This window comes from Lepisosteus platostomus, chromosome 1, assembly GCF_059453375.1.
Source record: "Lepisosteus platostomus isolate fLepPlt1 chromosome 1, fLepPlt1.hap1, whole genome shotgun sequence".
In the NCBI taxonomy this organism is placed as follows: domain Eukaryota; kingdom Metazoa; phylum Chordata; class Actinopteri; order Semionotiformes; family Lepisosteidae; genus Lepisosteus; species Lepisosteus platostomus.
In genome coordinates, this window is record NC_142611.1 from 19,366,218 (window position 1) to 19,389,637 (window position 23,420).

A 23,420-nucleotide genomic window follows, 5' to 3' on the forward strand; every position below is an offset into this window, starting at 1 on the left:
CAGCATACTGTAGGTATTCTTTTCAGGTCAGGGAACTGACCTATTCAAACAACCATATTGTAAAATCTACAGTATGTACTGTACTGTGAAGCAATAAAATTCATTATGCACACAAAAGAGACTTTGAAGAACACCCATACACACTAGATGACACATGACGTATTACACTTGTCCACCCACGGGGCATACAGTACCTGGGGTGGACAAGTGTAATGTTAAAAACACAAAAATGACTGTCCAAGGAAACCTGCTCCTCCCATGGTCTGATCTGTACATCACTGCATCACAGCCTAAAATCTCTTGATGTGGCATTTAAAAAATGGTCTGCACCCAGGATTTAAGAAATACAAAATGAAAATGTCATAATTCTAAATGTCTTTACTTTGCTTAAAGTGTGGCATGTACTTGTAGCGGGATGAGACATTTTAGCCTGGTTACGCGAAAGAGCTGTCAGCGCAGCACATTGTGAGCAACGCCTTCCTGTGTAATTTGAATAGTTTTAAATACCACTAGATTGACCAATTACACCTCCTCCTCCCCTCAGAAGTTATTTTAATGCTCTCTAGTTGGACCCTGTTGACAGTCACTTACAGCAGTTCCTTTCATCTGCCAGGTCGGCGCAGTCTGGAAATCCATCACAGATCATTGTATGTCTGATGCACGCTTTGTTTGATGGGCATTCCCACAGACCTCGTTCCTTACAACCTGGTAACAGAAAGGTCAGGGATGAAGCACAGGAGGGTGCAGTTTCCTTTTGACGCCAGAGCAAAGATCAACCTTCTCCCATGCGTTCATTTCATCTGTATATTTACGGTAGGTGTGTCCTCTGAAACCCCCCCCCCCCTTTTTTTACCAAATATATTCAATTTGCTTATAGAAGTGAAGGAAAAGTAGTGTATTTGCCTTTATGCACTAAAATAACATGTGGAACAGCAGTCTCCAAATCCTGGCTACAGTTTCATTCCAGAATACCACTCTAACACTTTGCCGAACGTATTATTTACTTTATTTCAAAGAATTAGTAGACCTTTAAGCCAGTGATTAGAGATACTTATTAAACCAAAAAAAATGGTTTGAGGCCCCTGATGTGCTAGAATTAATATCTCAATCACAATATTGGTTAAAAAGAAATACAATAACATGGCTTTATCAGTAATGTACATTAATGCTTTAAATCGTGTATTTTGTGCATTTTAATGTTGTGATTTGTATTCAAATTAAATTTTATATTGTATATTGTATGGTAAGTGGCCTGCTACCTTTCCCCAGATAACCCTTCACATTTTCTCATATCTCAGGTCCCCAGGAGATGTTCAAGCTGAATGGGACTTTGCAGGGTCTTGGATTTCTGGGTTTGATTTCTGCTCTCATTTGTTGTGTGGCCACACCTTTCCAGGCCCATTAATTGGAGGCTCCTATAAGTATAGATCACTGGTATTTTTTTCCCTATATTGTACCTTTCTTCTGTGGCTCTGGGTTTTCTTGCAAGAGCTCTTCAAATAACTCAGAGCTAAAGAAATAGATACTGTATGGTATTTCCACCTTCCAATGTTTTTTTTAATGATGTAAAAATGTGAGTTCAGCACAGATCAAAGATGAAACATCCTGCATGACGGTGGAATGAGGTAGATTAGGTACCACCCCTGCCCACAGCATATTCCCTGGCATCTTATAGGGTTGATCTGGAGCTACTATCATTTTTTACATTTTGAGTAGCTAGCATTAAAATGGAATGCTAGTTCCACAGTTTTTTCTTCTCATTCCATTTGTACTTAATCATGTGTTTAAATCAGGTTATATGTAGAAAATACAGAATTGATAATTCTTGGAAAAATAACAACTGATTTTCATTACACCACACAAAGTTCTGTATTGTGAATGTACAGTAGGAACAGCAACATAACACAAAAGGAAATTCACATTCCAGGTTTGACACTACTTTTATGCCCTTGAAGGGTACTTCTCAGAAGCTCTAGACATAGTTTTGATTTAGATGTTGTGTCGCCCAATGATTTTATACCATAAAATTGTGGACATTACGAATAAAGTCTCTCAAACTGAATTATGAAAATAAATAGAACCATTGAGCTCTAAAAACACACACTCCTCTTCAATGTCACCTCAGTTAACAGCATTTCTGGAGGGCAGACTAGTGACTTTGACCTCTGGCCAGAGCTAGTCTTTTACAGAAAACAAGCAAATGAGCCACTCTCCTGCATATCAACATTTGTAAGCAGGGGGCAAATGAATCATTTAGTATTCAAAGAGCACCAGACGTTCTTTTGTAATATTATTAGTCTGGGTCAATTTAATTCATAGTCTGTGTCTCAGAGTATGGCTGTCTGAAGAAGTTTGTCTCTAAAGTTGATTTGTGTTTCTTTAGAAGACATTCTGGCAATTTATTACAAGTAAACTGTAAATCTCTTTACTCAGGCAATAAATCCAATTCAGAAACTCAACTGTCTTCCTCCTAGGACAGTTTCTTCTTGGCCAGGATGATATTTGTTTCATTTTCACTTTCTCTTCTAATGAGCTGAATGTTAAGTGGCCTTTAGGAAGCCCTATAGTGCTCTCAGACATAAAAATCATACTGTATCAGAGAGCTGACAATGAAACTAAAGACCATTATGTTGGATTACCTTGGTATTGCTTATATTCAAGCACCAGGACAAGTCATTGGTGCTGCACATTTATAGAATTTGTACTATCATATGTACTGTAATTTGGTGGGTAGCACGATGATGCAGTGGTTAGCATTACTGCCTTGCAGTGTGGGTGTCCTGGGTTTAATTCCTGACCTGGGCACTATCTACAGTATGTGGAGATCATATGTTCTTTTAGTTTTTGTGCATGTTTCCTCCAGGTGCTCTTGTTTCTTCCCACAGTCCAAAGACATACTGGCAGGTTAAAATTGGTCCCAGTCTGTGTGCCTGTGTTTGCCCTCCGATGGACTGGTGTCCTGTTCAGGGTGTACCCTGTCCAGTGCCCATTGCTTGCTGGGATAGACTCCCCCTCTGTTCTGGATAATGCAGTTTGAAAATGTTTGGATATATGTACTCCTTTAGTTTACACGGTAGTAAAAAGACATGTACAGTATTTGGGAGGTTTTCTTAGTAGCAGAAGGTCCTTGAGATCCAACTATAACATATCACTCACACAATGAATCTAGAAAAAAATGTATGTGTTGATCACCATTAAACCAAGTATATTTATTCTGCTAAGCACATGCCTTAATACAGGGTGTCAAATCCACTGTTACTGTCTTTGTACATTTTAAATAAACATGTGAGATACTGAACAATGACAATTGTCAAGCACCATCTTGCCTCAAAGCAGTCTGCCCATTCCTCTGAGATGCTTGTGTTGTTACAATGTGAGTGTCTCTCACAATGTCTTGATTCAAACAGGGGAGTTCAGTACTTACCACAATTTTCTTCATCACTGTCATCATCACAGTCTGTGTGTCCATCACACCTCTTCGAGGCTAAGACGCATCTTCCCGAGTTGCACTTGAAGTGACTTGGTGAGCACTCTGTTCATGAATTAAACAAATGGGGTTTGTTAAACCTGAAAGCTTTTCCTTGAAAATTTTAAAATCCTGTACAGATGTAGTTACTGTCTACAAAAACTCGGGATCTACTTGCAAGGAAAATGTTGCATTTCCACCCCGTAATATAAAAGACAGTTGTTGATAATGTACAGTATGTATTGTACAGTAGATTATAACAAAATAACTGCAGAAGTTTTTGAGAAAAAACAAAGCTTATAATAAAGTCAGACTAGCATAATGTCTTATGTCTTCTGTCTCTTGCTCCTAAGATACTTTTAACTAGTTTCACACAGAAGATGCATGTCACGCAGTTTCAGAAATGTCCAGAGGAATTATTTTTTCTAATGATGGCAGAAATGCTGAAAACAAATGCCTTTACTAAATTAGAAAGGAGTGTGATCCTTCTGAGTAAGAACTTTTTTTCTCTACTTTGTAGTTTCATCCCGATATACTATATACCGTTCCTCACATCATTTCAAATCAAATTTTAAAACATCAGAAAATCACAACAGATTTAAGCCTCCTTGTTTTACATGTTTTTACACATGTAAAAATACATGTACTGTAATATTAGCCAGGATCAGCACTTTACTACTAATTGGAGTAGTACCAATTTAATGTTTTTTCTGCAAATGCATGCATATTGATCTCTTAAATGTACAGTACTAGAAGAGAGGTATCTGCCTACTGGATAACTAATCAAAGACTAAAACTTATCTTGCCTTCTGCATCAATGCATGTTTTAACTGCATTTCTCCAATAGAGCATTGCAGGGGCGCCAGAGACTAACCCAGCATGCAACTGGCACAAGGCAGGATACACCCATTGCAAGGCACAAACAGACACAAACATGCACACAGTCAAACCAGGGCACAAAAAACATGATAAGAAGGCCTGATACTAGTTATTAGTTACTAGTAATTTGTTTTATGTAATGTTTTCATAAGGTGGAGTTTTTCAAGTTGCTTTTTCTGTAGCAGATATACTGTACAGTGCATTCCATAATATAGTGCTTGGTTTTCTGTTTCTCTCCAACCTTCCCTGGCAAAGGAAATATCTCATACTTCACTGACAGATTTTGTTTAGCACTTCAGTGTTATGGAGCAAGTATCAATAAGCTTGCTAGGGAACTTGTGAAATATTACTGCTTACACAAAACTGGCACGAGTTAGTCCAAATGAGAGCAGACGGTACAGGCGGGAGTGACAAGGTTACTTAGCAACCAAAAACGTTTTATTACACTTTTTTTTTCTGGAGAAATCAAATGCTTCTCAGAAATACAATTCTAGATAACACCTTGGGTTACATTATAAGTACAGTGCATTACAGCAGGTCACAAGTAAAAAAAAGTACGTCACAACAATAAGTTAAGGCTTTCTGATGAGAGAACAACATCATACTATTGTAAGGTGTCATCAACTTTTCAGAATGCTAATATAAGAACCTAAGGGAGTTTTATTATTGTTTTGTAAAATGGTGATATCAAAACAGTGTGGTCAACTGGAATGGAAATCCTTCCTAAATATACTATATTTCATTGTCTCTTAAAAGTCCAAAAGGACACAAGAAATGTTACAAATGAAAGGATTCTATATAATATATACAGTATGCTGTAGTTGGTTTGCAAGTAGCTACCTTAATTAATCTGAGAATCTCATCTAAAATATTTATTCAGAGAAACCACAGATCCAGGTTCAGTAACATGACAAGATTGCTTTTTCCAACAGATTGCTTGTTTCACACAAGCCTTTGTATAAAAAAGTGCCTCCTGTTCTCTTTTTTAAATTTGCAGTAATCTGTAGTTTTATTTAGTTTAGATCTGGACTAACCTTCAACGTCCTGGTCAGGCATCAAGCAAGTTGCGTTCTCCTGGCCTTCTTCTGGAAACTGGCTACAGTCTGTGTCCTCTGGCCACTGCAATCCCACAATTCCCAGCACTGACTCACAGCGTTCTTTGGAATTTTTACACAATGACCTGTGTGACAAGTGAGTTTACGATTAACAGCACATAGCATCCTGTACACATAGAGCCATTTTACAATTAATTCTTTGGCATTGAAGGAATTTAGTTCAAGTAGGAAGCTGGGTCATCATGTGTAGGCTGTGAAGGAACAAGTAAAGAGAAGTAAGGAAACAACGTTTCAGCTGTGGAGCCTTCTTCGGGTTTGAAACGTTGTATTACCCAATTTATTTTTTAATTGATGTTATACTGTACATACAAAGAAAAATAATGCACACAGTGTGTTTGTTCCCCTTACGCATTGAAGCTCAATTTAAAATATTTAACAAATTAGTCTCTCAAAGGAGAGCACTTCTACAAAGGAGACTGACTTTTTTTGGTTGATTCAAGGTTGAAACTTGACTGCTTAGTATTTGGTTATCAATATTTTTTCCTGTGGGGATCAACAATCTACAGCAGGCTTGCTATAATACTGTGTTTGTAGTAGGTAGTTCTAAGTGTAGGAAGGATGTTTTTTTTAAAAAGTAGAACAATTTGAAAAAAAGCTACTCATGGTCATGGACAATAGTCATAAAATGATAAGTGCATTATTATGATATTTTCAAAAACAGGATGCAAACTTCAATTTCATTGTTCAGTCACTGTAATGCGTAAATCTTTGGGTTTGTCAGAAAAAAGGAACTTCTGCATGCAAGTAATAAAATTCTATTTAAATCCCTTATAATTCAAATGACACAATACACTGACAACGCTGTGATGAAGGCAGTATTGTGTTCAAACGTTGCTGCATTGTGTCACATGAGTCATCAGAGAATTAAATAGATTTTTTTTGCTTAGAGCGGAACTGAATATGCGTGTGTGATTTTTTTTCTATTATGGCATCAGGCCTGTTTATCTACACCTACTGAAAGTTTTGGCATGCTTTGGACTGTATTGCTTTTCTGACAGTTTCACCTGCATGGTGGCACCTTCTGATTGGTTTCCGGGTCACATTTTGGCACAAGGATGGTGCAGGCGAAAAACATGAGGTATTTGTAGCAGTTTGTCTGGACGAGTGCTGGGAAGAGAGAAGATTCCCAACTGATGGATGTCTCCTTCTGTGTTTCATGGCCCAGAAAATTTGGGAAGCTGGTGACGTTGTACGGCAGATTCATGCACAGCTCAAGGGTAATAGGCTCACAGCGGTCTGGAAGAGGAAAATGATTACAGTCAGTTAATTCAACTCTTTTCTTCAGTTTACATGAGCCAAGCAAGGTATACTCTCATACAGTAGGTGTGTTAAAAACTAGGTTGTGTAGAAGACAGCAAGACAAACAACTGAGTGCTCAAGGAAATGGGTTTTGTTACATTAACAAAATGTATTTTTTTACTACTTGGGCAAAGCCTTTTGTTAATAACTTAAATATTTTAAGTGTGATAAACTCTTTTCATTCAGAATACATGGTAATTTATGCAAAACCTTTGGGGCAATCAGCCAGGAAAAACAGTTATTCATAAATGTATTTGTACATATTTTTGTGAGCAACACACACAAAACATGAGTTGTATGACACAGCAACTGAAACAATGCAAGGGGAAATAGACAGATCAAGTACTGGCTCATACAGAAATCTTATAAAACTTTCTTTGGCATCTTTATGTATTTTCTTTCTATTTAAAAATCACTATTTTTTCTGATGCTTCATCTATTCTGTCTCTCTTTGCCAGGACATAACCCAAGTCTTCTGTTACTACGACAGGCCACAAACACCTTGATCTTTTCTTTAGTCTTTGGTTATGGCTAAAAATGCTGATGAAAAACTGGCATTCCTTTAGTGGCACACTTACTACAGTTTGTGCTGTTGCTGCGGCTGTCACAAACAGTATTCCCATGGCAACCATCGAGGCAAGAGGTAGATATGCAGCCTGGTTGTCCAGGTTCGCATGCATTCTGATCTACAGAGAGAACAGCACTGGAGTTCATACGAAAGAAATACAGTATGTTTACTTTAGATGTTCTGCTCACTTACAGCACCAAAACCTCGCAGGACCCAACCAGTGAGAGGGGTCACTGTGTGCTGTGAGCTGTTGATCTGCCTGCTGACATTAAGCCCAGGTAGGACTTGAATCTAGTGGAACAGCCTGTTTCCAAATGTGAGGCCTTCTATCTACAAGGCACGTTTTGCACTTGGTGCAGAACCTTTTACATTTTTCTGAAGCCCCCATCTTATAACAGTCACTATTCACATTAATACAAACTCTTCAAATTAATTTTAATTTGATAATTGTAAGTACACTAAAGGCAAGTGAGCCCCAGCAAGGGGTTGCAATGAATTAAAGCTTTTTTTACAATTCAGCATTACTGTCTAAATTTAAAACAAGGTATTCCTGAAATTAAAAATACTTAGGAGTTAAATTTTGGTGTTTTCATTTTCCATAAAAATGACAGTTATTTGCCCTTTAGGGTTTTGGAAAAAAATGGGGGAGGTAGTCAAAAGAAATATATGCCGTACTTCTATTGCACAACATTTCAGATATTGTAATGGATGGGTGAAGCTCTGTTGGTTATCTTCTATATAAGACAAGAATAAGGCATGTTCCGCATTGAATTTGTACTTAAAGGCCTAACTGTTGACAGAAGTGTTCATACAGTCTCTCAGTCTTTTTCAGACTGTGAAGAAAGCATTAGGAACAAGCTAGAAAAATGCCAATAATAGTAGGCTGACACAGTAGATGATGCTTACGTCATTTTACACTACATTTATTTAAATCACTTTTTTTTCAATTTTTGTATTTATTTAGGAGAGAACATTTGTAAAGACACTTGTTCCAGAACAACTGCAATGCTTATTCAATAAATTAACACTTCTAGGGTTTGGACGTGATCTGTACAGCATCGCATGAGACATGCTAAACTCAGATTCTTATGCCATACGGTCATGTAAATGATTTATCAGTGTCAGTAAGCTATGTGACTTGTTTCAGCTACTGTAATGTGTTTTGTCAACTAATGTTTCTGCCCAAGGATAAACCAATGTGTTTAACAGTGGTTACAGGTCTGCCCTATTACTCACTGTGACTGCATACAATTGACCAAGGGAAAGAAAGTGATTATATAAAGTTGCATCTCAAATTGTTGAACTGTTCAACATTGCCTAACATACTTATCCCTGGTTATGTCAGGTACTGAACCACTGTTACCTATAAGCACAATTCTGTCCCATAAATGTTAAATAGGATATATACAGTACCCAGGCTAATGGTTGGATTAGTCTATTTGCTGAAAGTTGGCCTAAATGCTTGGATGAGACTTGTGATAGAAAAGAAAGCACTGCAGAAAAAAGGCTGGGAATTAAATGCAGGCTATAGAACTTCAAGTATGCTCTTCTAGTTCTCGTCAAATTACTCCATGATTTCTCCAATGACATTTGCATATCCTAACAAGAACATTGGCCCTTTCAACACAGATTTGTTCCATCACAAAAAAGATCTAGTACTGTATATTACAACAGTCACTGTATGGTGAGGAACTTACACTTACCAATGATTTGGACTAAACAGTACAAGTGCCAGTACAAGGACAACAATATTACAACTCGGCCAGATGAAATTGGTAACACATGATATAAATAGACATTGATGTGCTGCAATGGTCAGTCAAACCTTAGCAGAGGATGACAGCAAATGATCAAGAATATGAGAGTAGACAATAGTTTTTAACACTGTGTTGATGGTGATGGACATGTTGATCAAATGTTGAATAATGAAAAGCCCCATGAGCCTGTGGCAAGATAATGTCTGTTTTTCCCAAAAATCTTTAGCAGTCACTAGAACTGAAATAAGGAAAATGTGCTCGACTTAAAATCTTGGAAACACATCTTGTGATATTCAGATAGTAAGAGCCTACTATATACAGTATGTCTACAGCAATGAATGTACATTTTGTTTTAACATTCACATTTGTACTCGAAAGAGTCACATTTTGTTGAAGTAAGTAGAACATGTTACATGTTCATCGGTAAAGAGTAAATGCATTTAACATGATCTGGTAGTTACTATTTAATTATTTGAAGACTGACAATTATAACTTCTGACTCATATATTATAATTTAGAAAAAGGAGACAAAATTAGGTCATGCAAGTTTTAAAGATTTCCTTCCTTATTTTTTTTATCTAAAGAGAGCAATGAATGATAATTAAATACATTTTAATTTAGGTCACGTTAATTCCATTTTATGCAATATATAAGGGAATTGTCTATACTGTATAAGAGAATGTTTGACAAAACCAATACATACTTTATACTGTACCTGATGTTTTGGGTTTTAACCTTGCTTTCCTCTATTTTGTTGAATTAAAAAATAAAATTATTTTATATATTGAAGTATAAAACCCATTGCTGTACAAGTTGAAGAATAGGTAAAATGGCAAACTTTTAACGACTTCAAGTTAAAACATTATGTGCCCATGAAATAAATTATATATAACCATACACCATAACTATTTTTGGTTAAGATATACTTTAAAACGTAATATGAGTATAAGTACAATCGGGCCCTGGGTTCAATTCTGGACCTGTGGTGCTATATGCGTGGAGTTTGAATGTTCTCTTTGTGTTCACTGAGCGCTCTGGTTTCCTCCCTCAGCACACCACATATTTTTGATAAGTATAAACCAGCCTGCCAGCACTGCGAAATGCCTCAGTGGACCTACTCTGCCTCAAGGTGCAGTTCTCCTCATCGCTCCCATCCTTGCAGTCAATGTCTCCGTCACAGCGGAAGGCGCTGGGAATGCACTGCCCATTCCGACACTCTAGCAGCCCTTGACTCTTACATGCTGGGGAGAGAAAAACAAAACACTATCTACAGACAAAATCACAAAATCACGGCTTGAATGTCTCTTCCACCATTTTAGAGTGTTGATGTGGAGTTTTGATTTTGCAAAAGGTCCCAGGCAGGATTTGTGTTTGGATCTTATTCCTAATCGATCTTCCCTCTCTTCTTAGCTCGCCTGTGGTGTCATCTGCAACAAGAATAACCTTCCTCTTTGGCTTCAACCAGTAAAGTCGATCGCTTAAGTCCCCGTTAAGCTGTATGACCCAAGAAAAGCCAATCTGAGCCTTGGTCAAGTCACAGTAACCAGGCACTGGTGCATAACTGACAGCACCAATGACAAAGGGGCTGGGATTAGTTTGGTTCCTGGTGCCACAAAGCCCCACTTGGGCCTCTCAGGCACTTGCAGGCGTGTAGTGCTGTAGTTGAGGGATGTACCTCTCCTCCAGTCTACGAGACTATGCCACCATTGACATATCAAAAGACAAGTGGCAGGAGTGTGGGTGGGCAGGTACACCCTCATTCACCCCCCGTGTAATATTGCAGGATTCAGAACCATGAGCTGAACTTGGGTGGGTATGTACAGTAACATTAAATGTTTTATATAAAACACTGTTTAACCACCCATCCATTTACTAACCTCTTCTTATATTTTAGGGTGGCTGGGTAGCTGGAGCCCATCTCAGAAAACAATGGGTACAAGTCAGAGTACACCCTGTACAGGACACCAGTCCATCGCAGGGCACACAGACACACAGACACACAGACACACAGACACACAGACACACAGACACACAGACACACAGACACACAGACACACAGACACACAGACACACAGACACACAGACACACAGACACACCAGGGGCAATTCTAAGGAGCCAATTTACAGTGTTAACTTAGTATAATACTTCATGTTTTTTAAGTTCTGTAAACTGTTTGACCACTGATTACCACTAAGCAACCCTCACCTTTTACCCTAACTTAATACTCTCAGGTCTCTTACAAGATCATAATGCCGACTAAAGAGAAAATAATTAATTATTACAGAATGTGTTATTTCCGTATATTCAGACAGAATTCAGATACGTGTGATACCAGCATCCTTGCGTGAGTCCAAAGTAAAAAAAATATTGTACACAAGTACTGATTAGAAACCTTAATCTATCTCTGTCCATAAGCCATACAACACAGCATGTTATTTCATTAATCATACAATGCTTTGGGCTCACAAAGGCTGGTGAAGTGCATTTAAAAAGGCTTCATCTGATGGAAATGGAGAGGTCAAAATGCCATTGCTTTAAATAAGGCTCCCTTATTTAGGGACTCAGAAAAATGTTTTTCTTTTAATACATTTTTGGCAGCCTTGATAAAATATACAAAATTAATAGATATACAACTGATTTGTATGTTCAAATATATATCCATCCATTCATTTTCTAACTGCTTCATTAAATTTAGGGACTGGGAGAGCTGTATCCTATTCTATCCTAGTCAGCCAAATATATACCATCTGACAGAATTCTATGTGTTTGCTTATGTTAGGATTCATTATCTCCCAAGATTATTCAGTGCAGCCATGTGTGTTAACTTCTATAAATATTTGATGAATCAAATAATTTAGTCACAGAAGGTTCACGAAGAGAACATTTTCATGTTAACGTGACTGAATTACATAACACTGGTAAACCTATGACAAGCAGTCTTTTCTATTTTCAGGGATCTATTTTTATTTCACCACAGCAGTTTAAACTATCATGGTGTCTTTAAAAAAAAAAATATAAGCACGACAAGGGATGACTACTTACCTCAACATTTGTAATAGAACAAAAAATAATTTATTCGAGTCTCATTTTAAATGTAAAATTCTACATATGCTTCCATTTAAACCAGGAAAGTCACAATCATTGTGAAATGAAAAAGACTTGTATCTATGAAGTGATCATTTGCTATGTTATTCCTAATAAGTAAACAACTCCATACAAATGTAAAGGATAATAAAAATATCAGCAAGACAACCTAAGAGTTATTAGAGGCAGAAGTGTTTCCTTATAATTTTGCAGCAACAGCAATGGTACAAAAAGTTTTTAAGAACAAGCAATATGAATCTAGGCAACTAACTCATTTTCAGTCAACAGTAGACAATGCCAACTTATTTAGTCTATAGATCTCAAGAAAAAATATCAGCTAATTTTCCATTTTTTTCTGGATGATAGGCAGGCATTTCTAATCCCCATTATAAGGACATAAACTTTAAGTGTATAATTATAACATAACATGTTCTACTTAAATTATAAATAGAAAGAATCACTGCAGGTCACTGTGTTGAAGTGTTTACTTTAGAGATTATGCAACTGGGAGGTTTGTAAAATGTTTCCCTTTCTTTCTGTGGCATCACTGGACAGTCAAGGAGGACCTTCTGGGATCTCCAGAACCCTAGTAGAAAGGAAATTATACCACTGCTTTATATCCAGGTGCCCCTCTGCATTATACCCCGCAAATCAAGGCAGATTAAAACAACCGACTTACAGCAGTTGACTTCATCGCTCTTGTCAGCACAATCGTGGTCACCATCGCACACCCAGTCAGTGGTGATACACCTGCCATCACCACACCTGTGTTCCTTGTTTGGATCGCAGTCTGAAAAACACCCAGGTTTCACACTTCTAATTAATCTAATAATTAGAATGCTGGAAAATATGCCAAACTGAGATTCCTTGTAGTTCAAAAGCAAAATTTTAGCCCTGGGGCGGTTAAACGGTGTTTATGAACAGTAAAAAGTGTTATAAATAATAATAACTATATTATTCATCCATTTTTTTTTACCACTTCATCCAATGCAGAGTTGCAAGGGAGCTGGAGCCTATCCTGGCAATTTTCCCAGAACCCAATAACCTTGAAGTATATCTTTGGATTGTGGGGGGAAACCCACGGTAAGGGAGAACATACAGTAATGATAATAATTATGAATTATGATAATATTAATTGCTTACACTTATAAAGCACTTTTCTGGACACTCCACTCAAAGCATTTTACAGGTAATGGGGACTCCCCTCCACCACCACCAATGTACAGCATCCACCTGGATGATGTGACGGCAGTCATAGTGCGCCAGTTTTCTCACCACACACCAGCTATCAGTGGGGAGGAGAACAGAGTGATGAAGCCAATTCAGAGATGGGGATTATTAGGAAGACATGATTGGTAAAGGCCAATGGGAAATTTGACCAGGACACAGGGGTAACATCCCTTTTCAAGAATGGACCTCGGTTTTATGTCTCATCCGAAGGGCAGCGCTTTTCTACAGTATTGTGTCCCTGTCACATTGCCGAAGACTGCAATATCCACACAGAACGCAGGGTGAGCACTCCCTAATGGTCAGGCAGGTAATGGCCAGACTCACACCTGCTGAGTTTCAGTGGGTTTGCACTTGTGAGCAGCAGGGTGATATAGCTGCTAGTGTTTTATAGCTTTTTTAGCTGCTATTTATAGCCTAATGGTTTAAATAAGCTGCCAAAATTCAAAAAGGATAAGAAAACCATGAGTAATTAATTTTGCTGAAGAAAAAAACCTGTGGAGTTCAGTATGTAAAAGTTCAATTAAGCATTGAGGTGTTTGGGACTGTATTGGGGAATATTTCCATAGGAGAAGCACTATGAAGAGATGAACTGCACTTTATCACTGTCATTGATGACATACAACTCAGTACAGTGGCATACACCGTGGTACTGGAGAGCTACAATTCCACAGGTGTTATAAGCAACCTTAATTCATCAAGTGTAATATTTAAACATTAATGCTCAATAGGAGCGAGATTAATGTGGATAATCACAACACCACAGAGTGAAAAAGCACAGCACATAGCTGAATGCCTCAACAATTTATTGTGATAATCACACATTAAACCACACACCCTGGAGTTCTGTTAATGTTTAATGTGATTTTTTGAAATAGTTGTCACATTTCCTTGTTGTCTCTGTTTTATTGTATGTTAATTAAGTATGCAGATATATTTCAATGTCATTTGCAATAGACTGTATTTAAGATGCATTTAAAACCCCTAGGATAATAATGACAATTTCTTAGGTAATGGAGTCACGCTTGCAGCACATGTTGAAAACATTAAATCACTATATTGTGGGGCACAAAAGCACAAGAGACTGGGCAGAGACCACAAGGAGGTCATTACACCAGGACAAAACAACAAAACCCCATATACCCCCATACACATTAAATTTTATATGTCTTGGGTATAACATAAAAACAATTTTGGCACTGAGTGTTCAATTGTTGTTTTTATAGTAAAAATGTAATTTGGGTACCTTTTTATGTATAAGATTAATAAAAGGGAGAGAGGGCAGCTAAGAACTGAAAGCTCAAACTGGTGTGAAGTAATTAGTGACATACAATAAGGATCTTTACTTCTATTAAATTCTATTTTACCTTTGAGATAAAGGGAGGGAATATGATTAAATGAATGTCATTAAAATCACGTTTGAAATACACACTACTTATACAACAATAGCCTTTGTATAGCACACTGTAGGTCCTTTATGTAACAAATGTATGGAACAATCTTACAGCATGTGCAAAGCACTCCATCAGACATGGAAATTGCTTTGTAGACATCACTTGAGTACACGATGTGCATCAAATGTATAACACACAATGTGTATAACATATTTATGTTGCTTCAAAATCACTTTTCTACGAAAGCTTATACATTAACATAGCTCAAGTATAAGAGCACAAATTAAAATAAACCAATCTCCCAAAATATAGGATTACAAACATTAAAATATTTACAGCCGCAGTACTCTAGTAAACCTTTTGTATAAATTAGATAAAATTAATTATACACACAATTCATTCTCAGTAAATGGTGCTAGAAGTAAATGTTTTTTAACTACATGTTTTTTATACTGAGGTATGGGGATCATTTCTGGAAGTTCATCAAGAGAAATTAGTTTATTATATATTGAGACATGACTTCTACATTTATATAAAAAAGTTGCTAATTAGCAACTCAACGTTTCATTTCATTTTGCTCATTTTAGTAGTCGATCTGCTAAATAAATTAATATGGAGATCGTTTTCAATGAAACCATAAAAGCACTACTGCCTGTGTTTGGCTGTAGAAGACCACTTCTAACTTAAGTGAGCAAAGTATTTGCTGGTGTAATCAAAGCATAAATTTCCCCAAATCATTATACAGTACATTCAAAACTAAAAGAGACAGAAAGCCTCATGGATTGTGGCCCTGTGTGACCAGGATTCAAAACTTCAAATCCTGTAAATAATTTATATGATAAAGCAGATTATACAAAAATGTAAAATATATTGGGTACCATTCTCTAAATTTTCAATGATTTTCAGATAATTAGGAAAACATGACCAGCAGAATATTAGATCAACACAATTAACCTAAAGTAAATAAATATTTTTTTAAAGTTTTAGGAGTAAAAAAAAAACATTGAATGAAATAAAGAGCAAAGATAAACAACTGTAAAAACTGACAAAGGCAACAAAATACACAATTATAAAAGTAACTGGTTTAATTTAATTTGTAAGATCAAGAACAAATACTTTGTCTAAAAGCACAAAATTTGTGGAATTCAAGACAAATGGCTTTATAGTAAGAGAAAATGAAATGAACCTAAATGGTTAAAAAAAAAACAGAAACAGCCTTACCACAATTTTGCTCATCACTGAGGTCTCCACAGTCATCATAGCCATCGCACACAAGGCTGTGACTTAGGCAGCGCCCAGTACCACACTGAAACTGGTCTTTGCTGCAGTCTTAAAAGGAAAAGCAGAATAGTGAATAACATTTAACTACAGTACCTCCCAGACAATGACACTGTTCTAATATGGTCTACTGTATATACAGTATATACCTTCTAATATGGTTTCCTATAAGGAGAAACTAAAAGTGATACCTGGTCAAATTAAGTTATCGCACAACATCTTGATTTGTTTTACTACAGTTTCTCCCTGGAGGTTTCAACACATACTGTATTGTATATTTTTCCTTTCCTTAGCTATGAGCACTGTAAAACCTGAAAACTGTAAAAATAACTTAAGGAAAGTAAAGGAAACTAAATACCTTCTCTGAGTTTCTTGAAAATTAGACGTGGAATTACAATGCAAATTTTAGGCTAGATATCATTAAAAAGTTACCATCAATGGATTCTAATCTAATTCTAATTCTATCTAACCAAGCAACAGGCGCAAGGAACTAACATGTTGTCTTTGGATTTAAATATCCTTTTAAACTGAGGGTATAAAGTTTTGGAACAGAATATCCACAATAGGTTTGATGCTGTAGAATTTATATTGTCACTTCACTTAATGTCCTGACAAAGAAAATAGAAGCATGCACCTACTGTAAATATAACAATTTTCAGGACTTTAAGAGAATAGATTCTTTGTTATTCTAGCAAAAAGAAAAGTCACCATACAGTATACTCTAAAGACTAATCGTGTTATCCATCCATTTTCAAACTGCTCTGTCCAATCCAGAGTTGCAGGGATGCTGGAGCCTATCCTGGCAAGCAAAGGCCGGATACACCCTGGACAGGATGCCAGTCCATTGCAAGGCACACACAGACACACACAGGGCAAGTTTTCCCAAAAGCCATTTAATCTACCAGTATGTTTGTGGACTGTGGGAGGAAACCAGAGAACCTGGAGGAAATGTATGTAAACATGGGGAGAATATACATGTACTTACTCTACACAGACAACACCCAAGGTCTGAAACTGAACCCAGGATCCCCTGTGCTGCAAGGCAGCAATGTTAACCACTGCACCTCCCCATGTAGATAATAATATAATGAAATGTATCACGAACAGAAACAGAAAATTAATTTAGGTTATTCTGCACCTATAGTAGGACACTGAGGAGACCTAGCTTCCTATTTGCAACCGCCCTTGTAGGTCGGTATATTTATACTACATTTTAAGTGGATTTACAATGTGCTGTGACCTTCTCATTAATCAGCTGACAGCAATGATCTGAACACTTGTATTATAAATATTAACTTCTTGAAATGAAAAGACAACAACCCCCTGACTAGAACGCTCACCCTCCCTCACCTGTAATTAGCAGAAGTCAAACTAAAGGACAAAACTGAATGATTAATTTTTTTTAGCCTCCCATTTAATTCTGCTTGCTGGAGTCTGTGAGGAAAATAGACAGATGACTTTATTTCCTCTAACAGCAGGACTCCTACACGCTTCTATTCAACCGTGACCAGTGTCGCATTTACAATGTCACAGACTGTGCTAATGTGATGAGAGACCTATGTATGCAGTAAATACCTTCCATCTCTTTTCCAACTGTCCAAACCTTGGCTGGAAACCGAATATGGCTTTGTATAACAACCCCCCCCCCCCCTTCCTCACCTCCACCTCCACCCTGTAATGTGTGTTTAACTTCCTATACCAGCGTCAAGGCTGATATTTGCAGTCTAGCAGGGCATCATCTCTCATGGAAGTGAAACTAAGTTACAGTTCAGCCAGGGAACTCATTTTAAACCCATTACACACATCTCAAACATCTCTGTGCGATGCACCTCATGTCTTCTACAGTACATCCATGACATGTCATATCAACAGGATCAGACCTCAAAACTGACAAGTCAATGGAAAAAGTGTGCAGGAAAGAGCTTCTGAAATGAACACAAATCAGTGTGTATTCAAATTTGATTGCGCACATTATCTATTTTACTGCTGTTTGTCTCACAGGGAATTGACAAATACGGTGCAGTGTACTGCAAACAAATTCCAATGATATCCCATTTTTTAATTACAAATGATGAAATAATAAGTTGTAATTTGGGGTTTTGTGGTCATGTGTAAATTATGGTTAGGGTGTCTTCACATTGCATGCCATGGAACTCCATTATTAACATCAAACCAATGGTGTTATAATGCTATGGAAGACACATTACCTCCAGGGACCTTCAATCACAGCTGTCTTTTGAAACAACACAACGGTGGGAGAAAAGACAACATAGCCCCACTGGTTATGTGTGTTTGGCCAATTCAGAGTGAAACACACACCAAAGGATGAAAAGGATTTGGGACACCTAATGCTCTTTACAGCTCTGCTAGACCACCCTGATGGAATATCTTGTTTTCATAAATTGTAAACTGGAGAATTGTGAGAAGGTCTCATTAAGTCATTTTTATGCACCTCTAAATCCTGCTATTGCACTTTTCTTCTAAGAAAGAAAACAAAATGGGCAGTAATGTCTAATTCAGGCAAGTAAGCAATGTGTATTCCTTGACCATCTGCAAAACAACACCAGATGGTTGTTTAGCAAAAGGCAATTTGCTTTATTTGCATTTCTCATTTGCTCTGGTAGGGTGACCAGTTCCTGAATTCTTTCATCTCCAAGAGCTAAAAAAGTCCCCAAATCCAATATTTTCTTCAGTGACTTACTGCAGTTGGCCTCATCGCTCCAGTCATCACAGTCATTGTAACCATTACAAAGCAGTTTCCTGGGGACACAGATTCCTGTGGCACATAGGAAATTGTCTTGCCCACCACAAACAGCTGAAACAGGGAAAGAAAAACAAATTAATCTGGTTTAATTAGTATTAGATAATACACGGCAACCAATATCTTTCATTGGCTTTATTTACGAAGTCAGCTGTCCTCACAATTCACTTATCCAGCAATAAAATGTGTTATTCAATGCTATTATCAGGTAAAAGCAACAACATTTATAGTGTTTTTGATTATATAGACTGTAACTACAATAAACAGTAACAGAAGGAAAATGTTTCTTGTAGGCCTCTGGGCAATAATAACCAATAATTGTTAGGTATACGAGTCATGAACTGAACTGAAAATGAAATTATCAAATATCAGAAAAAAAGGTGCAATAACGCCAAAGTTACTGAAAACCCATCAGTATCAGAGTATCACAGGGGTTAGCACTGGGGTCCTGCGTTTAATTTCGGACCTGGGGTGCTGTCTGTGTAGAGTTTGCATAGTATGTTCTCCTGTGTTTGCGTGGGTTTCCTCCAGGTGCTACAGTATGCCAAAGACATACACAGGTAAGTTAATTGGCTCCTAAGAAATTGGCCCTGATGTGTATGAGAGCGTGTCTGTCTGCCGTGCGATGGACTGACATCCCTTCAAGGGGGTGTCCTGCCTTGTGCCTGCTCCTTGCTGAGATAGGCTCCAGCTCCCCTACGATGCTGTATCAGATCAAGCACTTAGAAAATGGCTGGATAGGTGGATGGAATAAACTTCACCAAATTCTTTATGAAGGAAAGAAGTGGAAAACATTCAGAGATCAAATGATAATGCAAATTATTTCTTTTAAATAATTTTTAACATTCTAACATTTTTAATAAAGGAGAATCTTTCTATTCCATGAAGTAATTTGAAAGAATATGACCACAAAACTGGTTATTATCAAATTCTCATTTACTAGACAAATTTCTGTGCAAAATTCCCAAACTCCTAAGCTGTTAAACTAAATTAAAGTGTTTTCCTTACTTAATTTTATTTTTTTATTCCAGCAATACAGCCACTCTCTGGTTTATGATGTACACCATCTGCATTTTCATTAGAAAAATGTAGTGTAGCTTCCTCTTAAAAAAACGGCTAAAGCCTTCAAAGACACAACACCAAGACAACCAAACCGCTGAAAGACAAGAAGGATATTCTGTTGTTTATTCCCTTTTTAATGAATCAAACAAAAGCCAGAAAGCTGCCTCATAGAAGTTCTAAAGAGCGCTTCAAGAACCCCCTTTTGAAATCCGGCAAACAATTTAAAAAAGAAACCACCATAAAACATCTGGCCTATTTTCTACAACAAAAGACTTGACTGTAATGAGTCAGTGCTATTGTTATCTTATCTTATTTAAACGACCTGTTTAAAGATTTTGTATGGTATAATTAGACTCCTTTTAAGAAACTGGAAAAGCCTTCCAAGTGTGCAACCAAATGAACTTTTAAACTAATGCTACTGACATTAGGATGGCATACCCACTAATAATGACAAACAAAACATGCTACAGGTTGTAATGGTACAGTACCATCGTAAATAAAGATTGTTTCATGTGCAAAACTACCTTATAAGTAAAACTCTTTTTTTTGCCTTTAAAGCTGTTTTCAATAGTCATTAATCTGCATTACTCATCTAATGCATTAATGTCAACAGTAAAACTTTAAAAAGTGCACTTGTGACACAGTCTCTGATAATCAAATACTGCATGATGTGGGTTTTCAGAACATTTTCCTTTAAAAAAATGAATAAATTACATTACTGATGACTTTTTAACCAATTACTCTGTGGTTCAGAAAAAACATGAATCTCTAAAACACAACTATGGTTTATTGTTCTAAGAGCGAAAGACTTTGCCTTGCTAGTAGGAAAATGGATACTGGTCACAAGTAGTATTTCTTGTATAACCTTAACTTTACTTTTCTTCATATCTGGAGTTTGGTTACCACTGAAAGGATAAGAGAAACCATACCTTACTTTTTGAAGAATAACAGAACTAGATATTTTGACTCATGTGTGATGAACAGCTGTCATTAAAAGCAGCAAAGTCATGAAGCATTAAGTCATCAAAATGTGTCATTAATTTAAAAAGTGTTAACACTTAATTTGGGCTGTAATTAGAGCTCATTGGGCCTTGTACAGAATCAGGCACATTTAGTATAAATAAGAAAATCAATGACATTTTCCACTGTGAAAGTCTCGACTTCTGTTTGATGATACAGTATGTGTAACTGAAAACACGTTATTGCGAAATTATTATATCAGGTAAATTAGTGTTGCGATGACCACAGTGTGGAGGCAGGAATCTTGAAGTCAGACAATATTATTTTCTTGGCACAGGTTCATAAAAAGTGAATTTTTAAAGTATGTTTGCTAAATGGCTTTTTCATTTTTCTAAAAATGGAAAGTTTATGGTCATTACATTACTTATGGTCAAAATGGCTGCCATCCTTTTCAAATTTTGGCTCCATTCCAAGACAAGAATACAAACCTTTTAGGAAAAAAAATAATCTTTACTATACTATAACTGTTCATGAAACTTGGGATATAGAGTACGGGAAGATTGGTCTGACCCGGGGACAGAGCTAAATTCATCACTACAGAAGGTACCTGATAAATTCACAGTAGGGTACTACAGTATGTGCATCCTCAGAACTGCTACAGACCCCATCGCATTTAACAGATTTTTGTCTTCAGTCATCTTCATCCAACTCCTTTTTGAAAACCCTTTTGATTTTATCATACATTTTAATGGGAATAATTCTTTAAAGTAACTGTTTTTTTTTTCTCTAATCCAGTAATCTAATCTACATTATTAATAGAGTAATTCCTCAGCCCAATGGCAGCTTGCTGTGTGTCCACACCATTGCTGGTTTAATTCCTTCACTCTTCTAATCATGCCTCATACTTTTATTTGCCCTCTAACCTATCCATGTATTTTTCTGTCTTCTCTTGTTACTCCAAGTGTACATCTTTGACTAATGTACTGTGTACTGCCTGTATAACTTAAAATATGAATGGATGTCTGCACTTTAAATTTAAAAATGATAGACAAACTACAGTTTCGTAATACTCTTTTCAAAGAGACATATTTGCATGTGTGAGAGTCTTTGTGCTTGTACGGTATGTGTCACTTCACATCAGATATTGAATATCAGCAAAATTAGTCTACTTCAAAAGTCAGACATTTCTAAGATTGAATATGATCAATCTTGTTAAAATATTTAGAAATAAACCCATTAACCTTAAATGCATACCTAAATATAATATTAACCCCCCCCCCCCAAAAACTGTATAGTCCATTTACAAAATAGTGTTTCTTTGCTAATCAAACAATTGAGAAATACTGTTACTTTTACCATATTCTTTGTGTAAAGAAACCCTTGAACTACCAAGAATATAATATTACGGAACATGCAGTGTTCATTTATTGAATTTGTTGCTGTAAGAAAATACACAGTAAGTGGAAAAAATGGAAAAACTTCAGTGAATGAGGGACACCATGTATATTGAAAGCAATAATGCTTAAGGTCATGTAAAATTAGCCTGGGCAATTGACTTCTCTGCTGGCATCTCAATACTGGCAGGATGAAAAGACTGACCTTCATTTGTTTTTATCAGGACTTCCTCAGACGTTCCAGGCTAGTCTGCAGCACTAGTCTGCAGATACTCTGTTTATGATGAAAAGACTAATAGAAGACCTGCTCTTTAAATTCATACAGTATATCAACTCCTGATATGTGCACCTCACAAATAGACTTCACACAGCCCATAGTATTCTCAGTCTGTTCAATCTATTAAAAAAAAGGCAAGCATGAAATAGTTCTCCTTTACCTAGGTCAAATAATACTTACTGTATACTACTTAAGTTCAGGTAATTCTAATAAAAGGAAGGATTATTCTTAGCTTAAACCACATATTATATCCATCAACTCACCTAAAGAGTTTACAATGATTAAAATTACATGTTTTATTCTACAACCACCATAGTGTTGTTTAGGTAAATGAAATGCTAAACATAATAGTTACTTTCATTTTACTTTCAGTAATTCCATCATAATTTATAAAACACATTTTTTCCTAATCAATGATCTTTGCTAATCCAGAGAATACTCTAAGCATAATTTGCTTGGACAATCGAATTGCCTGCTGGCATCTTCATTCTGACAGGATGAATAGATTTTATAGTATTTTGGATTGATTTCCTTTCATTTCTAGCTTTTTCCTGTGTACTAGAAAAGAAACCACTGAATATGTGATATGGAACAGCAATCCAGTAGTTTCTTCTACTTCAAAAAGACAGCAATGTAAAAAATAAAAAATACACACATTATCATAAAGATCAGTTATATTTTATGAAGGACAATGTATAGGAAGTTGTAAAATATCACCTGTTCATAAAGTTTTTTACAACCTGGCCAAAACACAGGACCAAACTGAATTCTCTTTGTTGTGTTATAATTCATGGCAGAATCTACAGTATATGTATTTATTCAAAGATCAAGTATCAATTAAAAATATAGAGCTGAGGTGTTACAACTAAGCAAGTTTTTATTTCTTCAGCTCATGTCT

At 36.5% G+C, this 23,420-nt stretch overlaps 1 protein-coding gene across 2 annotated transcripts in view; it reads right to left on the minus strand.

Annotated features, from left to right (window-relative positions):
• corin (corin, serine peptidase) overlaps positions 1–23,420 on the minus strand; it is a 67,526-nt gene that overhangs the window by 11,097 nt on the left and 33,009 nt on the right. For both annotated transcript variants that reach the window (XM_088626585.1, XM_088626593.1), the window contains exons 6-14: positions 18,770–18,883; positions 16,012–16,119; positions 12,849–12,959; positions 10,203–10,325; positions 7,338–7,445; positions 6,465–6,696; positions 5,380–5,525; positions 3,425–3,532; positions 592–705 (exon numbers count right to left, since the gene is read on the minus strand). In XM_088626585.1, coding sequence (XP_088482711.1) covers positions 592–705; positions 3,425–3,532; positions 5,380–5,525; positions 6,465–6,696; positions 7,338–7,445; positions 10,203–10,325; positions 12,849–12,959; positions 16,012–16,119; positions 18,770–18,883 — 1,164 coding nt within the window. The remainder of the gene's footprint in view (positions 1–591; positions 706–3,424; positions 3,533–5,379; positions 5,526–6,464; positions 6,697–7,337; positions 7,446–10,202; positions 10,326–12,848; positions 12,960–16,011; positions 16,120–18,769; positions 18,884–23,420) is intronic.